This window comes from Populus nigra, chromosome 12 (genome assembly GCF_951802175.1).
Source record: "Populus nigra chromosome 12, ddPopNigr1.1, whole genome shotgun sequence".
Classification (NCBI taxonomy): domain Eukaryota; kingdom Viridiplantae; phylum Streptophyta; class Magnoliopsida; order Malpighiales; family Salicaceae; genus Populus; species Populus nigra.
In genome coordinates, this window is record NC_084863.1 from 15,599,936 (window position 1) to 15,625,557 (window position 25,622).

Below are 25,622 nucleotides of genomic sequence, written 5' to 3' on the forward strand. Positions count from 1 at the left end.
GTGGAGACAAAGCTGCATCCTTTTTTCATGGTTACTGTTTTGAGGTTTCATCGTCTTTTTGTCCTTCTTATTTTGTATTTAAACCTTTCGGCTATTTTATTTTTGGTGATTTAATGGAATACTTTGTTTATAAAGAAAAAAGGGTCTGTCGAGACAGACAATCTATCTCATGAAAACAACTATAAATATCAATCATTTTTCATTTTTTATTTTTCTATCTAATTTGGATTTTTTTTCTTTTTAATTAAGGTTGTTTATGGACGTATTTAGATTGATGTAAATATATTTTTAGAGGAGGATTTATGGCAGAATAATATTGAGAAATAATAATATGGCTAGGGTTCTTGTTCTTGACCCTTTTCCAGAATTTTTGTCTTTTTGTTTCTTTGATTCCTAATCTAGTTAGGTTCGGCTGCATCACTACCCGGTGTCATCTGAGGCATGAAACACTTCTTCACACTCTTCGTGATTGTTGGAAAGCCAGAGAAGTTTGGAGCACGTTTCATGTTTTCCTCTGCTATTTCAAATTTCTGCGCAGCCTCGTGGTGCTCTCATTGCTGATATCAATCTGCTCCTTGACCATGCTTGGCATTGCTCACTTATACAAACATTACGCCATGCATGGAAACATCAGAGAAAACTTCATGGCAAAATTGGGAGTAAATTCAAGCTCTTCTTGTGTACTGTGTTCCTCTCCTTCTCATGGCCTTAGTAACTTGCTAATGGATGATTTTTCTGGTGTTGGCAGTGGCAGGCCTTGGTGGCTGCCTTATCATCTTTTGTACCAAAAAAAAAGGTCACACTATTACTCCAATTTATAATTATTTTACAGATAGTACACCTAAGTTTAGAAAAGTGATCCAACATTTAAATCACAAATTATTAGTAAATAAAATATATCAAGTACAAGAACTATCAAACATAAAGCATCCTAATCTGCTCACATGCTGAAACCTTAAAGATTTTGATTTTAACCAAATTTTTTTTTTGAAAGAACAACAATATAAATGACTAAAACAAACACATTAAGAAACTGATCTTAGACCCAAATAGAATTTGGAAGTGGAATTAGGACCCTTCCTACAAGGGCAGGTGGTGATGTTTAGGAGTACTATAAGGAGAATAAGGTGCGCTTGTAACAAAAGAAGGTAGATCTTGGCTCATGCTAACACCAGCTGCCTTATTTGGAGTTCTTGGGGTCCTTGGAGTCCTTGGAGTCAGAGGGCTTCTTGATCTTGAGGTCATGGTGCTATGACCAAATGCTCTTTCTCCTGCCTTTCTTGGACCCTTCTCAGCCCACTTGAGCTCTGCCTGCTTAACAACACTAGGATACCCTGAACAGCACCCTACTATTCCTGCTCTATTTATGTACCTGTATAAATAACATTACGCAAATCCACAGCAAGCAGACGAAATGTTAGAATTTGATACAGAGGAACTCTTGCTCCCAGTCTCATCTTTGTCAAAAACAATAACAAAATCGAAACACACGCATAAAATATTGAAAAAAAAAAGGCTGAAGCCGTCCATTAACGATACAATTTTGACCACAAATTAACATATCGCGCAAGATGTCATATTCTTTTGCCTTGGTTGATTATGTTTAATTTATTAATTAGGACGGCAGGAGTAATTCCACTCCTAATGTGTTGTTGTTATTGGCAGATTGAGCTTGACCATTTGTTCTTATTGTGACCTACTCTAAAATATCCAGGTTCAAATGCTTAATCATTTTCAGAATCTTCTTAAATTAATAATCTTGATTTACTACTTCATAAACAATTATATATGGTGAAGACTAGTTACTCCCACTCTGCTTGTTCAAGAAAATGATTTTTCTATTTTCTGATGAGTGACAGAATTTTTTTAATTAGAAAAAAGAACTGCAGTAAGAGAAATTGCCAGGGTCATAATAGCATCATGACTGAGCTCTAAGCAAGGACAATCAAATAAATTATGATTAAGGGTAAAAAGGAAACTGTAACTTAGTCCAAATTAATTTATGGATTGGAGAAAGTTCGATTCTTTTCATTGCAAGTTAAAGATTTAAGTGTGTGTTTATTAACGTGGTCAACACCGTGCATATGGTTGTATTAATAAATTAAGACACAAACTTTTTTAATTAATGACAGATAAATCTAATGAAAGATATGTTGATAAATAAAATTCTTAATTAAGATAAGTTTGAAGGAGATATGCTTAGAAATTGTCACCTTTGGCTGAACTTTCTTCCTAAACACTCAATGCATTTTCTTCCTTCTGTCATCTCTCCCATTCCTGCGCTCACACAATTCCTGCAAAAAACTCTTCCACAAACCTGTACATAACATTATAATCTCTTATAGCCATTAATTATTGCAAAAAAATATGAATCTACAATACACTTACATGTATATCCACTAACGTGGTCCAATTATATCAAGATTTTACCTAACCTTGCTCATAAGAGCTTATATCAAATCCCATAAACCGATCTAAAATGAAATGATAATAGTAGTAATAATAATAATAATATAATAAAGATAGACAATGGAATTCAAAACAAATCTAGTTTATAAAAAAATATTTAATACAAATCGGATTCAAGCACTATTGAAAGCATTTCTCTTCATCTAATTAATTTGGGGATTAATTAAAAGGAAAAAAAGATAGTTTTAGTACTCACCAAGCAACGATGTCGAAAAATATAGATGTAAGTAGAGCAAACGGTGCAAATATTGGAGTGAGGGATTCCAGGGCGACGAGGTCTTCCACTTCTTTCTTGGTACATAGAATTCATGTTCATAACACTCACATCATCATCATCATATTCCCTGCTTCTCTCCATTGCAAACCTTGATTTTGATGGACTTTTCGGACCTATATTTGCATGAACATGATGGCTTTGATCATGATATTGACCTCCACTGCCATATGGACGATGAGTCCCGTCATGCAGGTAATGTTTATGAGATTTATCAAATGGGTGCCCTTCAGCTACATGATCAAGGTGATGAGATTGGTGATGGTTTTTGGAAGCCTGTAAACCCTTGTTGAAATCAAGGCTAGGCAACTTGGTTAGAGGAGCAGCTTGTTTAGGGGTCTGGACGACTTCTTGGATTGATTCCAAACTGGTGGTAGTGGTGTTGATCTTCTCTGATGGAGTGCTACTTGTGTGTTGTTTTACATGTATTGCCAAGTCCTCAAAAGTGAGGTTGACTGAATCATCTGGGATTCCTAAATACAATTCTTCAAGCTCCATTCTTGCCATTGCCAATGTTCTTAAGTCCCCCATGTATTTTTACCTAGCAAGTTACGTAGTTTCCTCGGAGAGAAAATGCGAGAGAGGTATGGGAATTGGTTGGAAGGGAGGTGAAGAGTTTACTAGGTTAAAAGTGTTGATGATTTTATATATAGAAAGGCCATCATCTGGCTAGGCCGGACAACGTAGATTATGCATAAGATTCTGATATCAAAAGTAAACAAATGGATTAACTTAGCTTATAATTAATTAAATTACGAAATTGTAGCACATCTCTTCTTTATTATTTTTTCGTTGAGATTAATGTCCATCTCCTGTCTCTTGATGTTCAATTTCACTAGAAATTAATTTTATTTGGTCACGGGTAGTGAACAAGTTAATTAAACACATGACATTAGTCCTAATTGTGATCATGATAATATTGACCAAATGGTGAATTGTAAGGTGTAAGCTTGAGACGGCTACTTGGTGTATAATGACAAATTCAGTATTTCAATAGGAAAACTTAATTTTCAAGAACAACCAGGGAGAATTTTGATTGGTTTGATTTAGTGATAAATTTTTTTTACATTTCCCAAATGTATATGGTCATATGCATAATCCAAAAAATAGATGCTCACTGTCATTATGTTGCTGTAATTATCAAGCAGCGTCGGCTGTTTGGTTTGGGGGAGAAGAATGATGAGGTTCTATATTGGTTAGTGTATATAATATGCTCTGTGTTTGATTTTCAAAGGTCATGTTTGACAAGCTTGGAGCCAAGAATTCGGATGATAGTATATTCAAGAGTTTCAATGATTCACATCCCTTCACGTCGAGTCCAAAACTTTCTTGAATATTTTGATAAACGATTTAAAAAAATAATTTTATAAATAGTACTTAACAAGTACTGGTGTTTTATTCGAAAACATTTAGCATTGCTCTTAATTTCCGGAAAGCATGAATTTATCTCATAAAATAGCCAAATTGCTAATTAACAGCTTGTGTTCGATGAATACTATCATCCAAATTCTTCTCCTCATAGTTATATTAACTGCCAAGTTATAAACTAAAACATTCCAAGTAAGTAGCGGCAAGCATACATTGGAATCTATGAATAATTACTATAATTAATAAAATTTCTGTAACTAATTAAAGACTGGAGATCATGATCAGGGGATGAAAGAAGACAAATATGATGCCGGACTAATTAATTACTATTGACATGATTTTGTGGTGTGGTCAATATTTCTGTTTCACTTGGGATGGTAGAATCAACGCTGGCTTGACTAATTAATTAATTAATGCATGGTGATTAAGATAAACCCTGTTTTATATATATATATAACCCGCATTGTTTCAAATTCTTGAAGAGTTTGACACCGTTTGACATTGCGTTTGTAACTGCGTTTCATCAAAATTTGAAATTTATTTTTTTTTTACTAAAATTGAGTGCAGTTTGTACTTTTTGGATCGTTTTGATGTGCTGATGTCAAAAATAAATTTTTTAAAATGAAAAAACATCATTGGCATGCATTTCGGCACGAAAAGCTATTTGAAAAGCACCCGCAACCATATTGCCAAACACGCTCATAAGTTTAACCAAACACTGCCGAACTAGTAGAAGAAAAAATGCCTCAACAATCGATTAAAAGACGTCAAACACATTTCATAGCAATCCATAGAACGAGCTATGGAAAGAAAGAATTCAATTCCCATCCCTCACTTCAAAGCGGGAGCCATACTCCCAACCTCTCTCCACTACCAAAGAGAAGAGAAGACAAAGAACGAAGCCAGATAATCTCTTCTTTCTAGCTCCATCTATGCCTTATGGATCTTAGGGATAGTTTTCAATGGGCAACCCTGGAAACGAAAAGACTTAAAGGAGAAGGCTTACTTCTCAAAGGTAGGCTTAGAGACTCATTCAAAGTTGTAAGTTGATCCACTTCCTTTATCAATTATAGGGGAACCGTCCTAGGCTCTAAAGCTAATCTATACCTTTCACTAAGTCTCTCTCTCTCTCTCTCTCTACAAATCACATTCCTAAACCCCTAATCTTTCTCTTTCTCTATACACCGTTTATCATTTTATTTCTCTACACAGTAAAACAAAAAATTGGAAAAACAAGTGAAATTGGAGGGCTAATATCAGCAATAACAGCCTCCTTTTCCTTTTCTCAATCAAAGTTTTTGTGTTTTTGGTGGTGGGATTCATGGAAAAATTGTGTTGTTTTTGTTGGGTTTTTGGAATTGGAATTGGAATTGGGTTTTCTTTATTGGTTTTTTTGTTGGGTTTTTAATTAGGGGCATTTTTTAGGAGTTGGTGAAAATGTTTTTGTTTTTTTTTGGTTGACCCGAGTCAACTCATTTGACTCGTGACCCGATCATCAGATGTTGACCACCAGATCGGGTTTAAAAACTATGGATATACAACCCGCAAACTAGTAGATATCAAGTAGCAAAACTAATGAACTCTTGAAGAATTTAAAACATCCCCCACACACACACACAAAGTGGTTTCTTCTTGCGCTACCCTGATGGCGAATCTTTTTTGGGTTAATGTAAAATAATATTATACGGGACACATGAAACTTTTTGACATTATCATTAAACTTGTATACATGTGACTCGGATTATGAATTCTACTGGGTTAAGTTAAATTTGTATTATGTTATTATATGATAAAGCAAAATATAAAAATTCATTCAAATTTAATCTAATATTGAACGATAAAATTAAAAAAATAAAAAATCCAATAAAAATCCAATATTGAATGATATAATTGAAAAAAACCAAGAAAACACAGAGGGCCAAAAAAAAGAAGAGCCCGGTTGTACAGGCCTAAGACAAACACAACATGCCTAGGCCATGTTTATTTTTGTTTCTTTTTAAAAGTGATGAATAACATGTTATTCACCGCTATTTTTTTTTTTTTAAATAGTAGCAAATAACAACACTACAACTACCATTATGGCTAAAAAGAGTAACCTTTTTGTATATAATGGGACCCACACAAAAAAAAGCAAGAAAAACTTTTTTTTTATGGTAGTTTTTTGTATTTAATTGTATATTAAAAAAAAATCACACCCCACCATCCTTTGTATTAATTGTTTTTTATAGTAGCGTTTTAAAAGTGTTTTAAAAAAATATTAATTTTTTTTATTTTAAATTAATATTATTTTAATATTTTTAAATAAAAAATGCTTTAAAAAACAATAACAATAACAACAACAACAAGACTCTCGTATTCCTCCTAATAGCACGTGATACATATTGATCAGCAGGAAAAGATCAAACATTCATCTATGTGGCCAAGATTAATGGAGTCGGTGTGACCATTGGTTATAGACGTGCAAAAGGGGCAAACGTTTTCCACAACAAAACTATTCAACTGGGTTTAATTATTTCCATGTCTGATGATACACTTATCACTGTCCACATATCTCCGACTTCTGTGCTTCAAATAATCTTCGGATTATGCCGTCCATAGCATGGCATTCACAGAGATACAAACCATATTCGTTGGAATTTAACTTTAGGAGACAAGGAGGATCTCTCTCTCTCTCTCTCTCTCTCTCCATATATATATATATATATATATATATATATATATATATATATATATATATATATTTCTTGCCCAACAACTCAATATTTAAACTCTTTAAACATTCAATTCTGCAGGATAGATATGCAAGTATTGACTATTACATAAAGTTTAACTGGTTATGAAATCTCATAAAGGAGGATGGGAGAATTGAGATTATCTATTATAAAAGTGAAAAACAAGTCTATTCACCAAGTCTTTTAAATTAGAATTATTTTTTAAACTAAAACATTATTTGGATTATGATAGATTTAGCTTGTAATCCTCTGGATTAAAAAAGAGAAGCTGAAAATTATTTGTTTGTTTACTTTTCAACTATTTCTGCGTCAATCAACAAGTGATTTTGCGTGCTATAAATGGCCGAAAAGGAGTTCATCTTTATCAAGTACTAGGCTAATAAATTGGAGGGGTATTTGATCAAATAAATGGTTGTTAAACATTTAAACACAAACAATAATTTTAATTGAATATTTTCATTTGATAAAAAAAGGTAACCGAATTCGATTTTAATTATATTGATTTTTTTATACTAAAATTCGACAAAATAATGTAAAACTTACTAAATTAAACAACTAAAATTCAACACAATTATTTCTAAGTGTTAATATTTTTAACCCTAAATTTTTTTTAAAAATTATTGTAAATGGAATAAATACAAAATAATAATTAAAACTAATCCTACACATTTAATTGAAATTGAACAAAACATTTAAAAAATAAACTAAAATGCAACAAAATAATACAAAAACTACTTCAATAATAACTAAGATTCAACACATTTATTAATTTATAAAATTATTAAGAACACAAATTTCAACGAAAATAATGACAAAAATACAAAAATGATGCAAAAAAAAAATAAAAAAAGGAAGAAAAAGGAATGAAAAGTTATTACTTTAATGGCGTGCTTAATTTTGATTGATAATTAAAAAACAAAAAAGAAAAAGAAAAGAAAAGAGATTGTTAATAAACCCAAAAAAAAATAAAGAAAGACAACATACATGAGGATGAAAAGAGAAGAGAATGCTTGATTTAGACTGAGAAGAAGAGAGAGAAGAGAAGAGAAAGAGATAGAAATAGTTCCATGAGAGAAAAAAAGAGAAATAGATGAAGCTCCGTCTGTTCTGATTTTGGTTTTTTAAGTTAATTTTACCAACATAATTACCGATAAAATATTAAATATTTATATTAGTGATTTCGTTTGTAAAGTCGTATTGAAGTTTAATGGTCTTGGTATCTGGACACTTTTTACCAACAGAATCATGGACAGAAAATTAGATATTAATATTTTAATATTTTTATCAGTGATTCCGTCAATAAAATCAAATGGAAAATTTTAACTTGCATAAAATTTTTCAAAAAGCCTTCCAAATATTATCGATGACTTTTCATTCTATTAGTGATGCTGTTGGAAAACAAAAGTTAATAGTCAAAAGAACATTAAGTATTAGGGTATTGAGAAGTGAACTGTTCCCGTAGTCTCTAGAATATACCGAAAGACATATTATGTCAGTATACCCGTATGTAATGAAAACTATAAATAGTGTCAGGGAGAAGACAAGCAATTCACATGGTCACTGGAATATATCGACGAACACATTTCATCTGTATACTCGTATGTAATATACAGTCTATTGATATTTTTATCATTATAAAACAGTTTCTAATGCCAAATTGTATTTGTATTCTCTATCTATCTATCTATCCTGCAAATACTTCAATTCACAACTGCACATACAACACAATAACACTAGTTCATATCACAATAATAAAATAAATATTTCCTTATGATTCAATAATAAATTAACTTCATTGTCATTATATTGAACTGAATTTTATCCAAATATTACATTATAGTTTATGGCATTACACATTCATCAATTGACTCGTCTTCATTTCCATTGCAATCTTCTACGTTGATTTCATCGTTATCATTATTTAACTCTTTGGTGTCAACATCAACAAAAATATTCTCGGCGATGCTAAAATTTAAATTTTCTTCTAAGTCATTAGACAAAGCAACTCGATATGGATTAACTAACTCACTAAGTTGAAAGATCTCATCTCTCATAGTTAATTCATCGGCACCATTATGAACAACCTCGACACGACCCCTAAGTTTGGTTTTCACTATGGATAACCAATCAACTCTTGAACGATTCTTTCTAAAGGAATGAGTGTATATATAATAAACTTACTAGCATTGCTTGGCGAAAATAAAAACATCATCGACGTTGCGGAGTCTAGCATTTGAATTAATTTCGACCAAACCATGATGATGATATATTTTGATTTCTTTGTCAATGGTATCATACCAATAACATTTGATTAAAAAAACTTTATCCTGCTTGCTATGATATTACAATTCAATAACCTTTTCCAACTTTCCATAGTAGTCAACTTCAAACTCATTAGAAGTTGATCCTTTAACACAAATTCCATTGTTATATGTCTTTCTACCCTGCCTATATTCTTCAGTATGAAACACATGACCATTAAAGAAATACTCGTTGTAGCACTTCACATTTCTTTTAGGACCCAAACTTAGTAAAGACAAATTAACACTAACATTCCCTCTCAATTGATAAACACATAAACACGGTACACGAAGTACAATCATGAACAATTAATAAGAAATGTATAATGAAATTAAATATCCTAAGAGATAAGAATAATTAAAAAGTACTTACATGTGTTCTGAACCACGTGGAAAATTATTCATTTTATAATCAAAAGATTTGGGATTTAGTTAGCTGTGAGTTTTAGAATAGTAAATATTGACGATGTTGCCTATAAGAAATTCAACAATGTATCAGTTTATAATATTATAAAAGATAAATTGTTCAAAAATAATAACATATTAAGTAGTATACTTATAGAATAAAAGGTCTTAGTTCAAAAATAATAACATATTAAGTAGTATACTTATAGTACAATCATGAACAATTTTAATTATGAAGCATGTGTAATCTCTGACCTCTTGAATGGATACATCCATCTATATTGGACTGAGCCTCCAATTTTTATCTCAAATGGTAAATATATGGGTAAATGCTCCATCAAATTGAAAAATAATGAAGGAAATATCATCTCAAGTTTGCAATTGTCTGGATGATATTCATTTCAAGCCTCTTTATGTGTTGTGTCTGCAACTTATGGGAGCATATATCTCTAAAGAAGTGACTAATCTATGTGAGTGCATCTCATATCCTCTTTGGTAATACATCACGGTAAGCTAATGGAATGAGTGTTTGCATAAACACATGGCAGTTATGACTCTTCATTCTATGCAATCTGCAATCCTTCAAACTCACCAACCTTGATATGTTTGAAGCATGTCCATCAGGAAAACAGAGACTTTTAAGTCATTGATAGATAAGTAATTGTGCATTCTTGTCTAAGGTGGAGTTGACTTTGTGACCTATGAACCAACATAAACCAACTCTATATTTTTACGGTGTAAAAAAAAAAGTTATATCCATTCTAGCTTTAATGTTGTCCTTTGTATTTTCCTTGACGTCCATAACCGTGCTGAAAATATTCTCATACACGTTCTTTTCTACGTGCACAACGTCAAGGTTATGACGGAGGAGATTAGTTTTCCAATAAGAAAGCTCCCATAAAATACTTTGCTTTATCTAATTGTGGGTCAAACCAAAACCAGAAAATTTCTACTTACCAGATTGAAAATCAAAATTCAAACATAATATCATCATACTCTGATACCATGTCACACAATTTTTCACTTGAAAGAAGTGTTTGTTCAACTCTAATACCATTTGATAGGAATTCATAAAATTATCAGATATCCAAGAGAGAGTACATGAGAATTTTACTTAGATTTTCAATTGTTTTTTATTAATAAAAAAATATGATTATAATTCTCATATTATTTAATAAAATCTTTTAATACTTGTGTGAACTTAACTAAATTTAAATAAACTATACAAATTTTTATATGTTTTATTTCTCATTTTACCATACTTATCTTGAGTTGTGTATTGGATGATCCTATGAGAATTTTCAAAACGAGGGATTAAACCTCCTCATTGTATAATTGTTACATCAAGATAATGACACGGTAGATGACATAGTCTATCAGGACTCTCCCTTTTCAAAGACAAGTAGAGAACAAAACATTATAGATTAATAACACATTTATAGTGTGTGGGGGCAATCTGGTGTTTATCACGACTCTCCCTTTTGAAAATCTTTTGTTATATAAAGCCACAAAAGGAACACCATGCATGTCAGCAACAGTAGTAGATCGAGTTGTTTGATCATGGAATATCTTGCTGCAACTTCCTTCACAACCCTATTAAGCTTCCCTGCTTCACTTCTTGTCTTAGCAATCATACTGTTTTACTTCTTCCAATCCCATAAGAATGTCAAGAAACACCCATTGCCTCCCGGTCCAAAACCATGGCCTATTGTTGGATGCCTCCCTACCATGCTCCGAAACAAGCCAGTGTATCGATGGATACACAATCTCATGAAAGAAATGAACACTGAAATAGCTTGTATCCGTTTAGGAAATGTTCATGTGATTCCTGTCATTTGTCCTGATATTGCTTGTGAATTCTTAAAAGCACAAGATAATACCTTTGCATCTAGACCTCATACCATGACCACAAATCTCATCTCGAGAGGGTACTTAACAACAGCTCTCTCTCCCTCTGGAGACCAATGGAATAAAATGAAGAAAGTTCTTATGACTCATGTACTTTCTCCTAAAAAACATCAGTGGCTTTATAGCAAAAGAGTTGAAGAAGCTGATCACCTTGTTCATTACGTGTATAACCAGTGCAAGAAGTCTGCGCATCAAGGTGGCATTGTGAATTTGAGAACTGCTGCCCAGCACTACTGTGCAAATGTGACTAGGAAGATGCTGTTCAACAAGAGGTTTTTTGGGGAGGGAATGAAAGATGGTGGACCTGGTTTTGAGGAAGAGGAGTATGTGGATGCATTTTTCAGTTGCCTTAATCATATATATGCATTTTGCATCTCGGATTTTTTGCCATCTTTGATAGGGCTTGACTTAGATGGGCATGAGAAGGTGGTGATAGAGAATCATAGGATCATCAATAAATACCATGATCCCATAATCCATGAGAGGGTTCAACAATGGAAGGATGGTGCAAAGAAGGATACGGAGGACTTGCTTGATATTTTAATTACCCTAAAAGATCCTGATGGCAATCCCCTGTTGTCAAAAGATGAGATAAAAGCTCAAATTACAGTAAGTTTTATATGCATTTACATTTTGAATTCCACATGGAAACACATATTTATGTCTTTAATATTAAGTAACTAGCCAGGCACACAATTGCTTAGAGAAAAAAAGACTTAATTAATTATACCAGTGATCAGCTAGTCATAGCTTAACTGGCAGTCAGGGGCGGAGGAGCATAGAAGATTAAGGTGGGCTGTAGCCCAAGTAGAAAAATAGATCTTAAAAAAAATATAATATCTCATCTTATAATTATAAGTATAGCCTTTTTATTTATCTTTTTTCAAATCCGGATATGTAAATATTTCCTCTGCATTATTTCTTATTAGCCTCGTACCTTTTCATTGGGCTTCTTAGCCTTTAGCATCCCATTAATTTATCTTCTTACTCGTTGAATAAATTTCTAGGATTTTCTATTCTGGATAAAAGAACCCACTTTATATATCCCATTTTATATGTATTTGATTCATAGAAAAACATTAAAAAATTTAATTTTAAAAAATAAAATTAAAAAAATAAGTTTGGGAATGTGGTTGCGATTGTTTTTTAAAGTGTTTTTCGTGCTAAAATATATCAAAATGAAGTTTTTTTTTTATTTTTAAAAAATTATTTTTGAAATCAACACATCTAAATGATTCAAAACATACCAAAAAAATTATTTTTTAGCAAAAAAAATAAATTTTAAGGGAACGCGGTTTGCACCGTGTTCCCAAATACTCTCTACTCTTTAGCCCCATCTTATAGTAGCTAATAAATACTCAATCAACCACGAGGAGTGTAGCCTAATTGGTCAGGCTCTAGGTTTGATTTCTAAATATCACTAGTTCGAATCCCACAAATCTTAAAACCACTAAATATTTATATGGTCCTTAACTTCAGGACCTGTAGGATTAGTTGAGGTATATGTGAGTTGATCTAGATATTCATATTAATAAAATAAATAAATAAATACTCAAGCGAAGTTTATAATATTTCACGCACTTACCATATCTTTGCCACCTGCTGAACTCCTATCGGTATGGAATATAGTTTCTTAGCTCATTCTTCGATTTATAATACAAAAATTTTCATACATCATTAATGAAATGATAACTAGAGTGTCTATTCAATAATGGATATTGAAAAACAATTTATGTTTATTTGTTCGTAGCCCAAGATAAAAAAGATTCCTGGTTCCGCCCTTGCTGGCAGTCATGACCTTTCCTTTGAGAGTCTCAAGTTTGCATCTCTTTCCTTAAGAATTTTTTTTTAAATAATCAAGTTTCACTGCTGTATATCATAGTAATGATTTTCAAACATGATGAAACTTGCAGGAAATAATGACTGCAGCAGTGGACAATCCATCAAATGCTTGTGAATGGGCATTCGCAGAGATGCTAAACCAACCTGAGATACTTGAAAAGGCTACTCAAGAACTGGATAGAGTGGTCGGAAAGGAGAGACTTGTCCAAGAATCAGACTTTGCGCATCTCAATTACGTTAAGGCATGTGCTAGAGAAGCATTCAGGCTTCACCCTGTTGCACCATTGAACCTTCCTCATGTGTCGGCCGCCGATACAACAGTTGCCAACTACTTCATCCCGAAAGGTTCCTATGTTCTGCTTAGCCGTCTAGGACTGGGCAGAAACCCCAAAGTATGGGATGAGCCGCTCAAGTTCAAGCCGGAGCGCCACCTGAATGAAATGGAGAAGGTGGTGCTGACTGAGAATAATCTGCGATTTATTTCGTTTTCTACAGGAAAACGTGGGTGCATTGGTGTGACACTAGGGACTTCAATGACTACCATGCTATTTGCTAGACTTCTTCAAGCGTTTACTTGGAGTTTACCACCTCGTCAATCCAGCATCGACCTTACCATTGCAGAAGACAGCATGGCTCTTGCAAAACCTCTGTGTGCACTTGCAAAACCACGCTTGCCTCCACAAGTGTATCCCGGATACTGAAGCGAGTACAAGGACTGTGTATGCCGCAAAATATTATCAATAGAGGTTGTGCCAGAACATTAGCAGTTAATGTGATAAACTCCGGTAACTTTTATATTGTTGAGAAAACAAACATAAAGGATTTGTATTTGGAATTCTTATTTAACTGCTAGTTAATTAAAAATTTTAATGGATTACGATAGTTTGATCTTATAACCCCCCGTGAAAATAAGAATATAATTTAAGAGTGTTGAATATTGTTGTTACCTATTTTGAAGGCCCCATATACACCAAAAAAATCAGACAAAAAAAACCGGAAACAAAGAGAAAATGCAAATAATAAAAAAAATACTAAAAAGAAAATCACAAAAATATATCAGTAAGAAGAATATATCAGAATACACAGGAAATTATCGAAGAATACTGGTTGAGAAAGATCAAAATATACAAGATTAAAAAATTTGACATTGTATTTTCGACCAATAAAGGCCTCATTGGCAAAGAAAGATTAAATTTGAGGAAAATTCAAATTGGATATTTAAGGATTCAATTGAAATTTTTCAAGGTTTAATTGAATTTATTGAGGGATTAATTGCAAGAAAAATTGATTTTTTAAAGTCAATTTAGACTTTAATTGGAAGAAATTAAAGTCTAGGAGTCGAATTGTAATTTTTAAGAATTAATTTGGTTCAATCAGAGACTTAATTGCATAAATATTAAAGTTTAATGGGTAATTAAAGACTTGATTGAAGAAATCCAAAACTAAGCACCAAGTTGAAAAAGGCGCGTGAACGTAAAGGCTGGAATTGACCAAATCAGATGTCAAATTGAAAAAATTTAAAGTTTATTGGTCAATTGAGGTTCGAAATGCATAAATTTAGAACCAAGGACTAAAATGAAAGTAGCGATCAACTTTGAAGCTGATAATTGAGTTTAGTAAGGGTGAAATAGCATGAAATTAAAAATCAGGAGACAATTACTAGTATAATTAAAAGCAATGGAAAGAGTAGGGACTCAATCAAAATTTTTCAGATCTCGAATTAAGAACCCTAAAGGACATGTCGTTCAGACTTTATGAAAAGAAGGTAAATGACACGTCGTTCGTCAGCTTGCATCTTTATTTTAACAGGTTCAATTGATCCAGTTGACAACTTCAAGTGCATGAATACAGAGTTACAGACCTTTAAATTAATTAAGCAGCGTTGGATCCAAATAAAAGATATACACCCCCTTTATAAAATTCAGGTGATCTCAAGCGATGATAACTTCAGAATTGCACCTACAAGATCTCAAAAGTAGACAACTCAGTCATCCTTAACAGTACAATCATCACGCAAAAAATGATTTGGTTTTTATATGGCTCCTCAATAGGTTTTTATCAAGGGTTTACAATACCTCTCTCAAGATCAAAAGGTTATAAATGAATTCAAAACAAATATTAAAGCCAGATGACCTCAACATTACCATCTGCTAAGGCTTTATACTTAGCCTCAGTGGAGGAGCGGGCAACTGTACGTTGCTTGCCAGATTTCCATGAAATCGGTGTTTGACCAAAGAAAACAAGATAGCCACCCGTAGACTTGCGATCATCAATACTACCAGCCCAATCTGCATCTGTAAAACCATGTAGAGCAAAAGAGGTACCTCGAGTGATATGAAAACCATAGGATGGCGTACCTTTAAAATAGTGGAGAATGCGTTTAACGGTAGCCCAATGGGAATCTGTAAGAGCATGCATGAACTGACAAACATTATTAACAGCAAAGCAGATATCTAGGCAAGTGAATGTAAGATATTGAAGAGCACCCATAATTTGACGAAATCATGTGGGATCAGAGAATGGATGATCCGGTTGTATAGAAATTTTTGAAGGAGAGACTGAAGTATCAATGGGTTTGCAAGAAGTCATACCAGCTCAAGTGAGGATGTCAAGAATATATTTGTGTTGGCGCAATATCAGACCCATACCCGTAGACTGAACTTTAATACCTAAAAAGTAGTGAACAATACCTAAGTCACGAAGCTTGAACTCAGAGCTTAGTAACTGTATTAGACGATGAAGCATGGGAGAGTTGCTACCCGTAAGTAGAATATCATCAACATATACCAAGAGAAAAAAGATATTAGTACCATCAGATAAGATAAAAAAGGAGGTGTCAACCTTGGAGGCAAAAAAACCAATGGAGAGAAAAAAATCACTCAGACGAGTGTACCATGCCTTTAGTGCCTGGTTTAAACTATACAATGACTAGTGCAATCTGCACACATGAGATGGAAGAGTAGGGTTAACAAAACCTAGAGGTTGCTTCATGTAGACCTCTTCCGTAAGAACACCATTGAGAAATGCATTATGAATATCGAGCTGATGAATCTTCCAATTACGTGAAACCACAATGCAAAAGACTAATATGATGGTGGCCTGCTTAATAACTGGGCTGAAAGTTTCAGAATAATCAATGCCTTCCTGCTGGGTAAAGCCTCTAGCAACTAGACGAGCTTTATAATGTTCAATGCTACCATCAACATGATGTTTGATCCGATACATCCATTGACTGCCAACAATATTCATTAAAGGATGAAAAGGTACTAGAGATCATGTGTGATTAGCATGCAATGCCTTTATCTCATCACACCTAACATCATGCCAAACAACATAATTATCTGCATCAGAGAAGGCAAAAGATTCAGGGGAAGGAGAGAGCAATACCCGGGTGGAAGCTGTATCAGCTGTAGCAAAGGCCATCAAATTGATAGGTCCCTGTCAGATCACAATGAAAAACACACAGTAACTTGACTTTCTTTGGGTGAAAGACAACCACAAGTTTGAATAAAATTCTGCACGTCCCTGGTATTCCAAATGAACTCCTTAAATAGAGTTTCTTTACATCAACTAAATAGCTAAACTGACTCCTAGACTTCAGCTAGTCAAAACCATGACTTAGCTATTATTCTGGAGGTGACTAACCACTTATGACCAAGCAAACAAATTCAAAACAATAAATTAGAAAAGAACAATGCAATCTTAAGCTAAAAACTTGGGATTTGTTTTCAAGACCCTGGAGGATCTTCTTGGTGTATCAATACTCCCTCCCACAAGTGGAACCTTGTCCTCAAGGTGCAATGCAGAAAATTGTTGTTTGAGTAGTTGCGTATCCTCCTAGGTAGCATCTTTTGCAGGCAAACTCTTCCACTGCACCAAACTTTCCTCAATAAACTTGGTACCACGTTTTATCCATCTCGTATCAACCACCTGCTCAGGTTCAACTTGGATCTGTCCTTCGTCTGAAATTGGTGGTAGGTCAATAACCACAGGTAGAGAAGTGCCCACATAGTTTTTCAGGAGAGAAACATGAAACACTGGGTGAATTTTGGCTTGCATATGTAGATACATGAGGACCAACAAGATACACGAGGAACAACGTTTTCCAGGACAAATATCATTATCACCGTCCGCCACCGCTGTCTGATTAATTTGTGGCTGTGGAACTTCAGCTCGTATTTCAAATTAATGACTTGGAGTTCTGTTGTGCACAAAACCTAGATATCTTCTCATCCATTAATCACATGACTGTGCATCAGAATGCGTGCATTTTAAACGTCAAAGCTGGTGAAAAATTGATCAAACAAATCATAGTTAAACACGGAAACTGAAAGAATTGCAAACTCTGTGGTTTCTTGTATATATTAAGAAGGCTGTAATACACGTGATTTATACAGTTTGCAGAATCTATTCTAGGAAAGTAAATAATCTATTCTAAGAAGGTCAATCACAATAACTATGATTGCCTCAATCTCAGCAAATACAATAGGAAACAGTAAATACAATTGGAAGAGATGCTATTACAATAGTTGTCCAATATCTTTCCTTTAACACTCCCCCTCAAGTTGGAGTGTGAACGTCGATTACTCCCAACTTGCGAAGATGGGACTGGAACAGAGGTGCAGGTAGTGGCTTGGTGAAAATGTCAGCTACTTGGAATTGTGTTTGCACATGAGCTGTCTTGATTTCGCCATTTTGAATTTTCTCACGAACGGTGTGGCAATCCAATTCGATGTGCTTGGTTCGTTCATGGTAAACTGGATTGGCTGCAATATAGAGTGCAGCTTTGTTGTCACAAAGTAAGGTGGCAGGTTGTCGATGGCTTACTTGTAGATCCTGTAAAAGGTAACCGAATTCGATTTTAATTATATTGATTTTTTTATACTAAAATTCGACAAAATAATGTAAAACTTATTAAATTAAACAACTAAAATTCAACACAATTATTTCTTTAATCATAAATTTAAAAAACATTTATTGTAAATGGAATAAATATAAAATAATAATTAAAACTAATTCTACACATTTAATTGAAATTGAACAATTAAAACATTTGAAAAATAAACTAAAATTCAACAAAATAATACAAAAACTATTTCAATAATAACTAAGATTCAACACATTTATTAATTCATAAAATTATTAAGAACACAAAATTCAACGAAAATAATGACAAAAATACAAAAATGATGCAAAAAAAAAATAAAAAAAGGAAGAAAAAGGAATGAAAAGCTATTACTTTAATGGCGTGCTTAATTTTGATTGATAATTAAACAACAAAAAATAAAAAGAAAAGAAAAGAAAAGAGATTGTTAATAAACCCAAAAAAATAAAATAAAAAAAGACAACATATATGAGGATGAGAAGAGAAGAGAATGCTTGATTTAGAATGAAAAGAAGAGAGAGAAGAGGAGAAAGAGAGAGAAGAGAAAGAGATAGAAACAGCTCCATGAGAGAAGAAGAGAGAAATAAATGAAGCTCCATCTATTTTAATTCTGGTCTTTTAAGTTAAATTTACCAACAAAATTAGTGATAAAATATTAAATATTTATGTTTTTAATATTTATATTAATGATTTCGTTTGTAAAGTCGTATTGAAATTTAATAGTCTTGGTATCTGGGCACTTTTTACCAGCAGAATCATAGACAGAAAATTAAATATTAATATTTTAATATTTTTATCAGTGATTCCATCAATAAAATCAAATGAAAATTTTTAACTTGCATAAATTTTTTTAAAAAGCCCTCCAAATATTATCGATGATTTTTCATTATGTTAATGATGCTGTTGGAAAACAAAAGTTAATAGTCAAAAGAACATTAAGTTTTAGGGTATTGAGAAGTGAACTGTTCCCGTAGTCTCTAGAATATACCGGAAGACATATTATATCGGTATACCTGTATGTAATGAAAACTATAAATAGTGTCAGGGAGAAGACGAGCAATTCACATGGTCATTGGAATATATCGACGAACACCTTTCACCTGTATACTCGTATGTAATATACAGTCTATTGGTATTTTTATCATTATAAAACAGTTTCTAATGCCGAATTGTATTTGTATTCTCCATCTATCTATCTATCTATCTATCCTGCAAATACTTCAATTAACAACTGCACACACAACACAATAACACTAGTTCATATCACAATAATAAAATAAATATTTCCTTATAATTCAATAATAAATTAACTTCATTGTCATTATATTAAACTGAATTTTATCCAAATATTACATTATAGTTTATGGCATTACACATTCATCAATTGACTCGTCTTCATCTCCATCGCAATCTTCTACGTTGATTTCACCGTTATCATTTTCATCAACTTATGTAAGTCTGCTAGAGCTCAAAACATTATTCAACTCCTTGGTGTTAATATCAACAAAAATATTCTCGACGATGCTAAAATTTAAATTTTCTTCTAAGTCATTAGACGAAGCAACTTAATATGGATTAACTAACTCACCAAGTTGAAAGAGCTCATCTCTCACAGTTAATTCATCGGTACCATTATGAACAACCTCGACACGACCTCTAAGTTTAGTTTTTATTACGGATAACCAATTAACTCTTGAATGATCCTTTCTAAAGGAATGAGTGTATATATGCTAATATTACTAGCATTGCTTGGCGAAAATAAAAACATCATCGATGTTGCAGAGTCTAGCCTTTAAATTAATTTCGACCAAATCATGATGAGGATATACTTTGATTCCTTTGTCAACGGTATCATACCAATAACATTTGAATAAAAAAACTTTATTCTGCTTGCTATGATATTACAATTCAATAACCTTTTTCAACTTTCCATAGTAGTCAACTTCAAACTCATTAGAAGTTGATCCTTTAACACAAATTCCATTGTTATATGTCTTTCTACCCTTCCTATATTCTTCAGTATGAAACACATGTCCATTAAAGAAATACTCGTTGTAGCACTTCACATTTCTTTTAGGACTCAAACTTAGTAAAGACAAAGTAGCACTAACATTCTCTCTCAATTGATAAACACGGTACACAAAGTACAATCTTGAACAATTAATGAGAAATGTATAATGAAATTAAGTATCCTAAGATATAAGAATAATTAAAAAGTACTTACATATGTTCTAAACCACGTGGAAAATTATTTATTTTTTAATCGAAAGATTTGAGATTTAGTCAGCTGTGAGTTTCAGGACAGTAAATATTGATGATGTTGCCTATAAAAAATTCAATAATATATCAGTGTATAATATTATAAAAGATAATTTCTTAAAAAATAATAATATATTAAGTAGTATACTTATAGAATAAAAGGTCTTAGTTCATCACAATTAAATAATACATAATTATGTGCTTGTCTGAATTCGTTTTCTAACAAATATCTTCCCTTCACAACATTTTTGTACGGGTCATCCAGAATGAGAGAATTTTGACAAGTTCACACATGAAGACACTTCCCCACCATTGTCGATCATATCTTGGAACGCAGTTGATTCTTTTTCTTAATTGAAGCTCAAAATAGTACAAGATAACTATTGAGATCTCTTCAACAATATGGGCCTTGCATGTCAAAGCCTCAACATGTACCTTGTTTTTTAGTTTTCTCTTAATGTTGAACAAGTACCTGCATGGAATTAAATGAATGTTTTGAAATATACAAAGAAGGGCAATAAAATTTTAATTATGAAGCATGTGTAATCTCTGACCTCTTGAATGGATACATCCATCTATATTGGATTGAGCCTCCAATTTTTATCTCAAACGACAAATATATAAGTAAATGCTCCATCAAATCAAAAAACAATGAAGGGAATATCATCTCAAGTTTTCATATTGTCTGGATGATATTCATTTCAAGCCTTTCTATGTGTTGTGTCCGCAACTTGTCGGAGCATATATCTCTAAAGAAGTGACTAATCTATGTGAGTGCATCTTATATCCTCTTTGGTAATACATCACAGTAAGCTAATGGAATGGGTGTTTGTATAAACACATGGCAGTTATAACTCTTCATTCCATGCAATCTACAATCCTTTAAATTCACCAACCTTGATATATTTGAAGCATGTCCATCAGGAAAACATAGATTTTTAAGTCATTGGCAGATAAGTAACTGTGCATTCTTGTCTAAGGTGGAGTTGGCTTTGTGACCTATGAACCAACATAAACCAACTCCATATTTTTACGGTGATAAAAAAAGAAGTTATATCCATTCTAGCATTAATGTTGTCCTTTGTATTTCCCTCCACGTTCATAACCGTGTTGAAAATATTTTCAAATACGTTCTTTTCTATGTGCACAACATCAAGGTTATGATGGAGGAGAGTAGTCTTCCAATAAAAAAGCTTTCATAAAATACTTCGCTTTACCCAATTATGAGTTAAACCAAAACCAGAAAATTTCTACTTACCAGATTGAAAATCAAAATTCAAACATAATGTCATCATACTCTGATACCATATCATACAATTTTTCACTTAAAAGAAGCGTTTGTGAAACTCTGATACCATTTGATAGGAATTCATAAAATTATTGGATATACGTGAGAGAGCATATGAGAATTTTACTTAGATTTTCAATTGTTTTTTAATAATAAAAAAAATATAATTATAATTCTCACATTACTTAATAAAATCTTTTAATACTTGTGTGAACGTAACTAAATTTAAATAAACCATATAAATTTTTATATGTTTTATTTCTCATTTTACCATATTTATCATGAGTTGTGTATTGGATGATCCTAAGAGAATTTTCAACACGAGGGAGATTAAACCTCCTCATTGTATAATTGTAACATCAAGAAGCCATAGATAATGACTGGTAGATGACATAGTCTATCAGGACTCGCCCTTTTCAAAGACAAGTAGAGTACAAAACATTATAGATTAATAACACATTTATAGTGTGTGGGGGCAATCTGGTGTTTATCACGACTCTCCCTTTTAAAATTCTTTCGTCATATAAAGCCACACAAGGAACACCATGCATGTCAAGACCATTAGTAGATCGAGTTGTTTGATCATGGAATATCTTGCTGCAACTTCCTTCACAACCCTATTAAGCTTCCCAACTTCACTTCTTGTCTTAGCAATCATACTGTTTTACTTCATCCAATCCCATAGGAATGTCAAGAAACACCCATTGCCACCCGGTCCAAAACCATGGCCTATTGTTGGATGCCTCCCTACCATGCTCCGAAACAAGCCAGTGTATCGATGGATACACAATCTCATGAAAGAAATGAACACTGAAATAGCTTGTATCCGTTTAGGAAATGTTCATGTGATTCCTGTCATTTGTCCTGATATTGCTTGTGAATTCTTAAAAGCACAAGATAATACCTTTGCATCTAGACCTCATACCATGGCCACAGATCTCATCTCGAGCGGTTACTTAGCAACAATTCTCTCTCCCTCTGGAGACCAATGGAATAAAATGAAGAAAGTTCTTATGACTCATGTACTTTCTCCTAAAAAACATCAGTGGCTTTATAGCAAAAGAGTTGAAGAAGCTGATCACCTTGTTCATTACGTGTATAACCAGTGCAAGAAGTCTGCGCATCAAGGTGGCATTGTGAATTTGAGAACTGCTGCCCAGCACTACTGTGCAAATGTGACTAGGAAGATGCTGTTCAACAAGAGGTTTTTTGGGGAGGGAATGAAAGATGGTGGACCTGGTTTTGAGGAAGAGGAGTATGTGGATGCATTTTTCAGTTGCCTTAATCATATATATGCATTTTGCATCTCGGATTTTTTGCCATCTTTGATAGGGCTTGACTTAGATGGGCATGAGAAGGTGGTGATAGAGAATCATAGGATCATCAATAAATACCATGATCCCATAATCCATGAGAGGGTTCAACAATGGAAGGATGGTGCAAAGAAGGATACGGAGGACTTGCTTGATATTTTAATTACCCTAAAAGATCCTGATGGCAATCCCCTGTTGTCAAAAGATGAGATAAAAGCTCAAATTACAGTAAGTTTTATATGCATTTACATTTTGAATTCCACATGGAAACACATATTTATGTCTTTAATTTTAATTATACGAGTGATGAGTTAGTTATAGCTTAACTGGCACCGTGTCCTTTCCTTTGAGAGTCTCAAGTTTGCATCTCTTTCCTTAAAAACCAAATTGTAATAATCAAGTTTCACTACTGTATATCATATATAGTAATGATTTTCAAACATGATGACACTTGCAGGAAATAATGGTTGCAGCAGTGGACAATCCATCAAATGCTTGTGAATGGGCATTCGCAGAGATGCTAAACCAACCTGAGATACTTGAAAAGGCTACTCAAGAACTGGATAGAGTGGTCGGAAAGGAGAGACTTGTCCAAGAATCAGACTTCTCGCATCTCAATTACGTGAAGGCATGTGCTAGAGAAGCATTCAGGCTTCACCCTGTTGCACCATTTAACGTTCCTCATGTGCCGGCCGCCGATACAACAGTTGCCAACTACTTCATCCCGAAAGGTTCCTATGTTCTGCTTAGCCGTCTAGGACTGGGCAGAAACCCTAAAGTATGGGATGAGCCGCTCAAGTTCAAGCCAGAGCGCCACCTCAATGAAATGGAGAAGGTGGTGCTGACTGAGAATAATCTGCGATTCATTTCGTTTTCCACTGGAAAACGTGGGTGCATAGGTGTGACACTTGGGACTTCAATGACTACCATGCTATTTGCTAGACTTCTTCAAGCGTTTACTTGGAGTTTACCACCTCATCAATCCAGCATCGACCTTACCATTGCAGAAGACAGCATGGCTCTTGCAAAACCACTGTGTGCACTTGCAAAACCACGCTTGCCTCCACAAATGTATCCCGGATACTGAAGGGAGTACAAGGACTGCGTATGCTGCAAAATATTATCAATAGACGTTGTGCCAGAACATTAGCAGTTAATGTAATAAACTCTGGCAACTTTTATATTGTTGAGAAAAGAAACATAAAGGATTTGTGTTTAGAATTCTTATTTAAAATTTTTTACTGGATTATGATAGTTTGAGCTTATAACCCCTAGTAAAAACAAGAATATAATTTAAGAGTGTTGAATATTGTTGCTGCCCATTTTGGGGGGCTCATATAAACCAAAAAAATCAAGAAAAAAAAAGCAAAGAGAAAATTAAAAAAAAAAAATGTTGGAAGAAAATCACAAAAATATATTTGTAAGAAAAATATACCAGAACGCCGAGGAAATTACCGTAGATTGATTGAGAAAGATCAAGATATACAAGATTAAAAAAGTTGACAATGTATTTTCGACGAATGAAAGCCTCATTGGCAAAGAAAGATTAAATTTAAGTAGGAAAAAATCAAATTGGATGTTTAAGGATTCAATTGGATTTTTTCAAGGTTTAATTATATTTATTGAGAACTTATTTGCAAGAAAAATTGATTTTTAAGTCAATTTAAACTTTAATTTGACGAAATTAAAATCTAGGGGTCGAATTTTAATTTTTAAGAGTTAATTTGGTTCAATTAGAAACTTAATTATATAAATATTAAAGTTTAATGGGCAATTAAAAACTTGATTGAAGAAATCCAAAACTAAGCACCAAAATAAAAAAGACGCATGAATATAAAGGTTGGAATTTGACCAAATCACGGGTGCAATGGAAGAAATTGAAAGTTTGTTGGCCAATTAAGAGTCGAATTGCATAAATTAAGAACCAAGGACTAAAATAAAAATAACGGTCAACTTTGGGGCTGATAATTAAATTTGAAAATGGTGAAATTGCATGAAATTAAATATCTGAAAGTAATAAACGGTATAATTAAAAGCAATTGAAAAAGTAAAGACTCAATCAAAAATTTTCAAATTCTGAATTAAAAATTCTAAATTGCATGTCGTGCAGACTTTCTTGAATATTTTGATAAACGATTTAAAAAAATAATTTTATAAATAGTAATTAACACGTACTGGTGTTTTATTCGAAAACACTTAGTATTGCTCTTAATTTCCGGAAAGCATGAATTTATCTCATAAAATAGCCAAATTGCTAATTAACAGCTTGTGTTCGATGAATACTATCATCCAAATTCTTCTCCTCATAGTTATATTAACTGCCAAGTTATAAACTAAAACATTCCAAGTAAGTAGCGGCAAGCATACATTGGAATCTATGAATAATTACTATAATTAATAAAATTTCTGTAACTAATTAAAGACTGGAGATCATGATCAGGGGATGAAAGAAGACAAATATGATGCCGGACTAATTAATTACTATTGACATGATTTTGTGGTGTGGTCAATATTTCTGTTTCACTTGGGATGGTAGAATCAATGCTGGCTTGACTAATTAATTAATTAATGCATGGTGA

General features: G+C 33.0%; 2 protein-coding genes across 2 annotated transcripts; both read left to right on the plus strand.

The window, feature by feature from the left end:
* Positions 1-11,091: 11,091 nt before the first annotated feature.
* Positions 11,092-14,093, plus strand: LOC133668932 (phenylalanine N-monooxygenase CYP79D16-like). The gene is made up of 2 exons (XM_062088938.1): positions 11,092-12,065; positions 13,370-14,093. Exons 1-2 carry the CDS (start codon positions 11,109-11,111, stop codon positions 13,997-13,999), a joined length of 1,587 nt encoding a protein of 528 aa, XP_061944922.1. The 5' UTR covers positions 11,092-11,108; the 3' UTR covers positions 14,000-14,093.
* Positions 14,094-22,299: 8,206 nt separating this feature from the next.
* On the plus strand, positions 22,300-24,246 carry LOC133668925 (isoleucine N-monooxygenase 2-like). Its single transcript, XM_062088933.1, has 2 exons — positions 22,300-23,271; positions 23,501-24,246. The coding sequence occupies exons 1-2, from the start codon at positions 22,315-22,317 to the stop codon at positions 24,128-24,130; spliced, it is 1,587 nt and encodes a 528-aa protein (XP_061944917.1). The 5' UTR covers positions 22,300-22,314; the 3' UTR covers positions 24,131-24,246.
* The last annotated feature ends 1,376 nt before the right edge of the window (positions 24,247-25,622 follow it).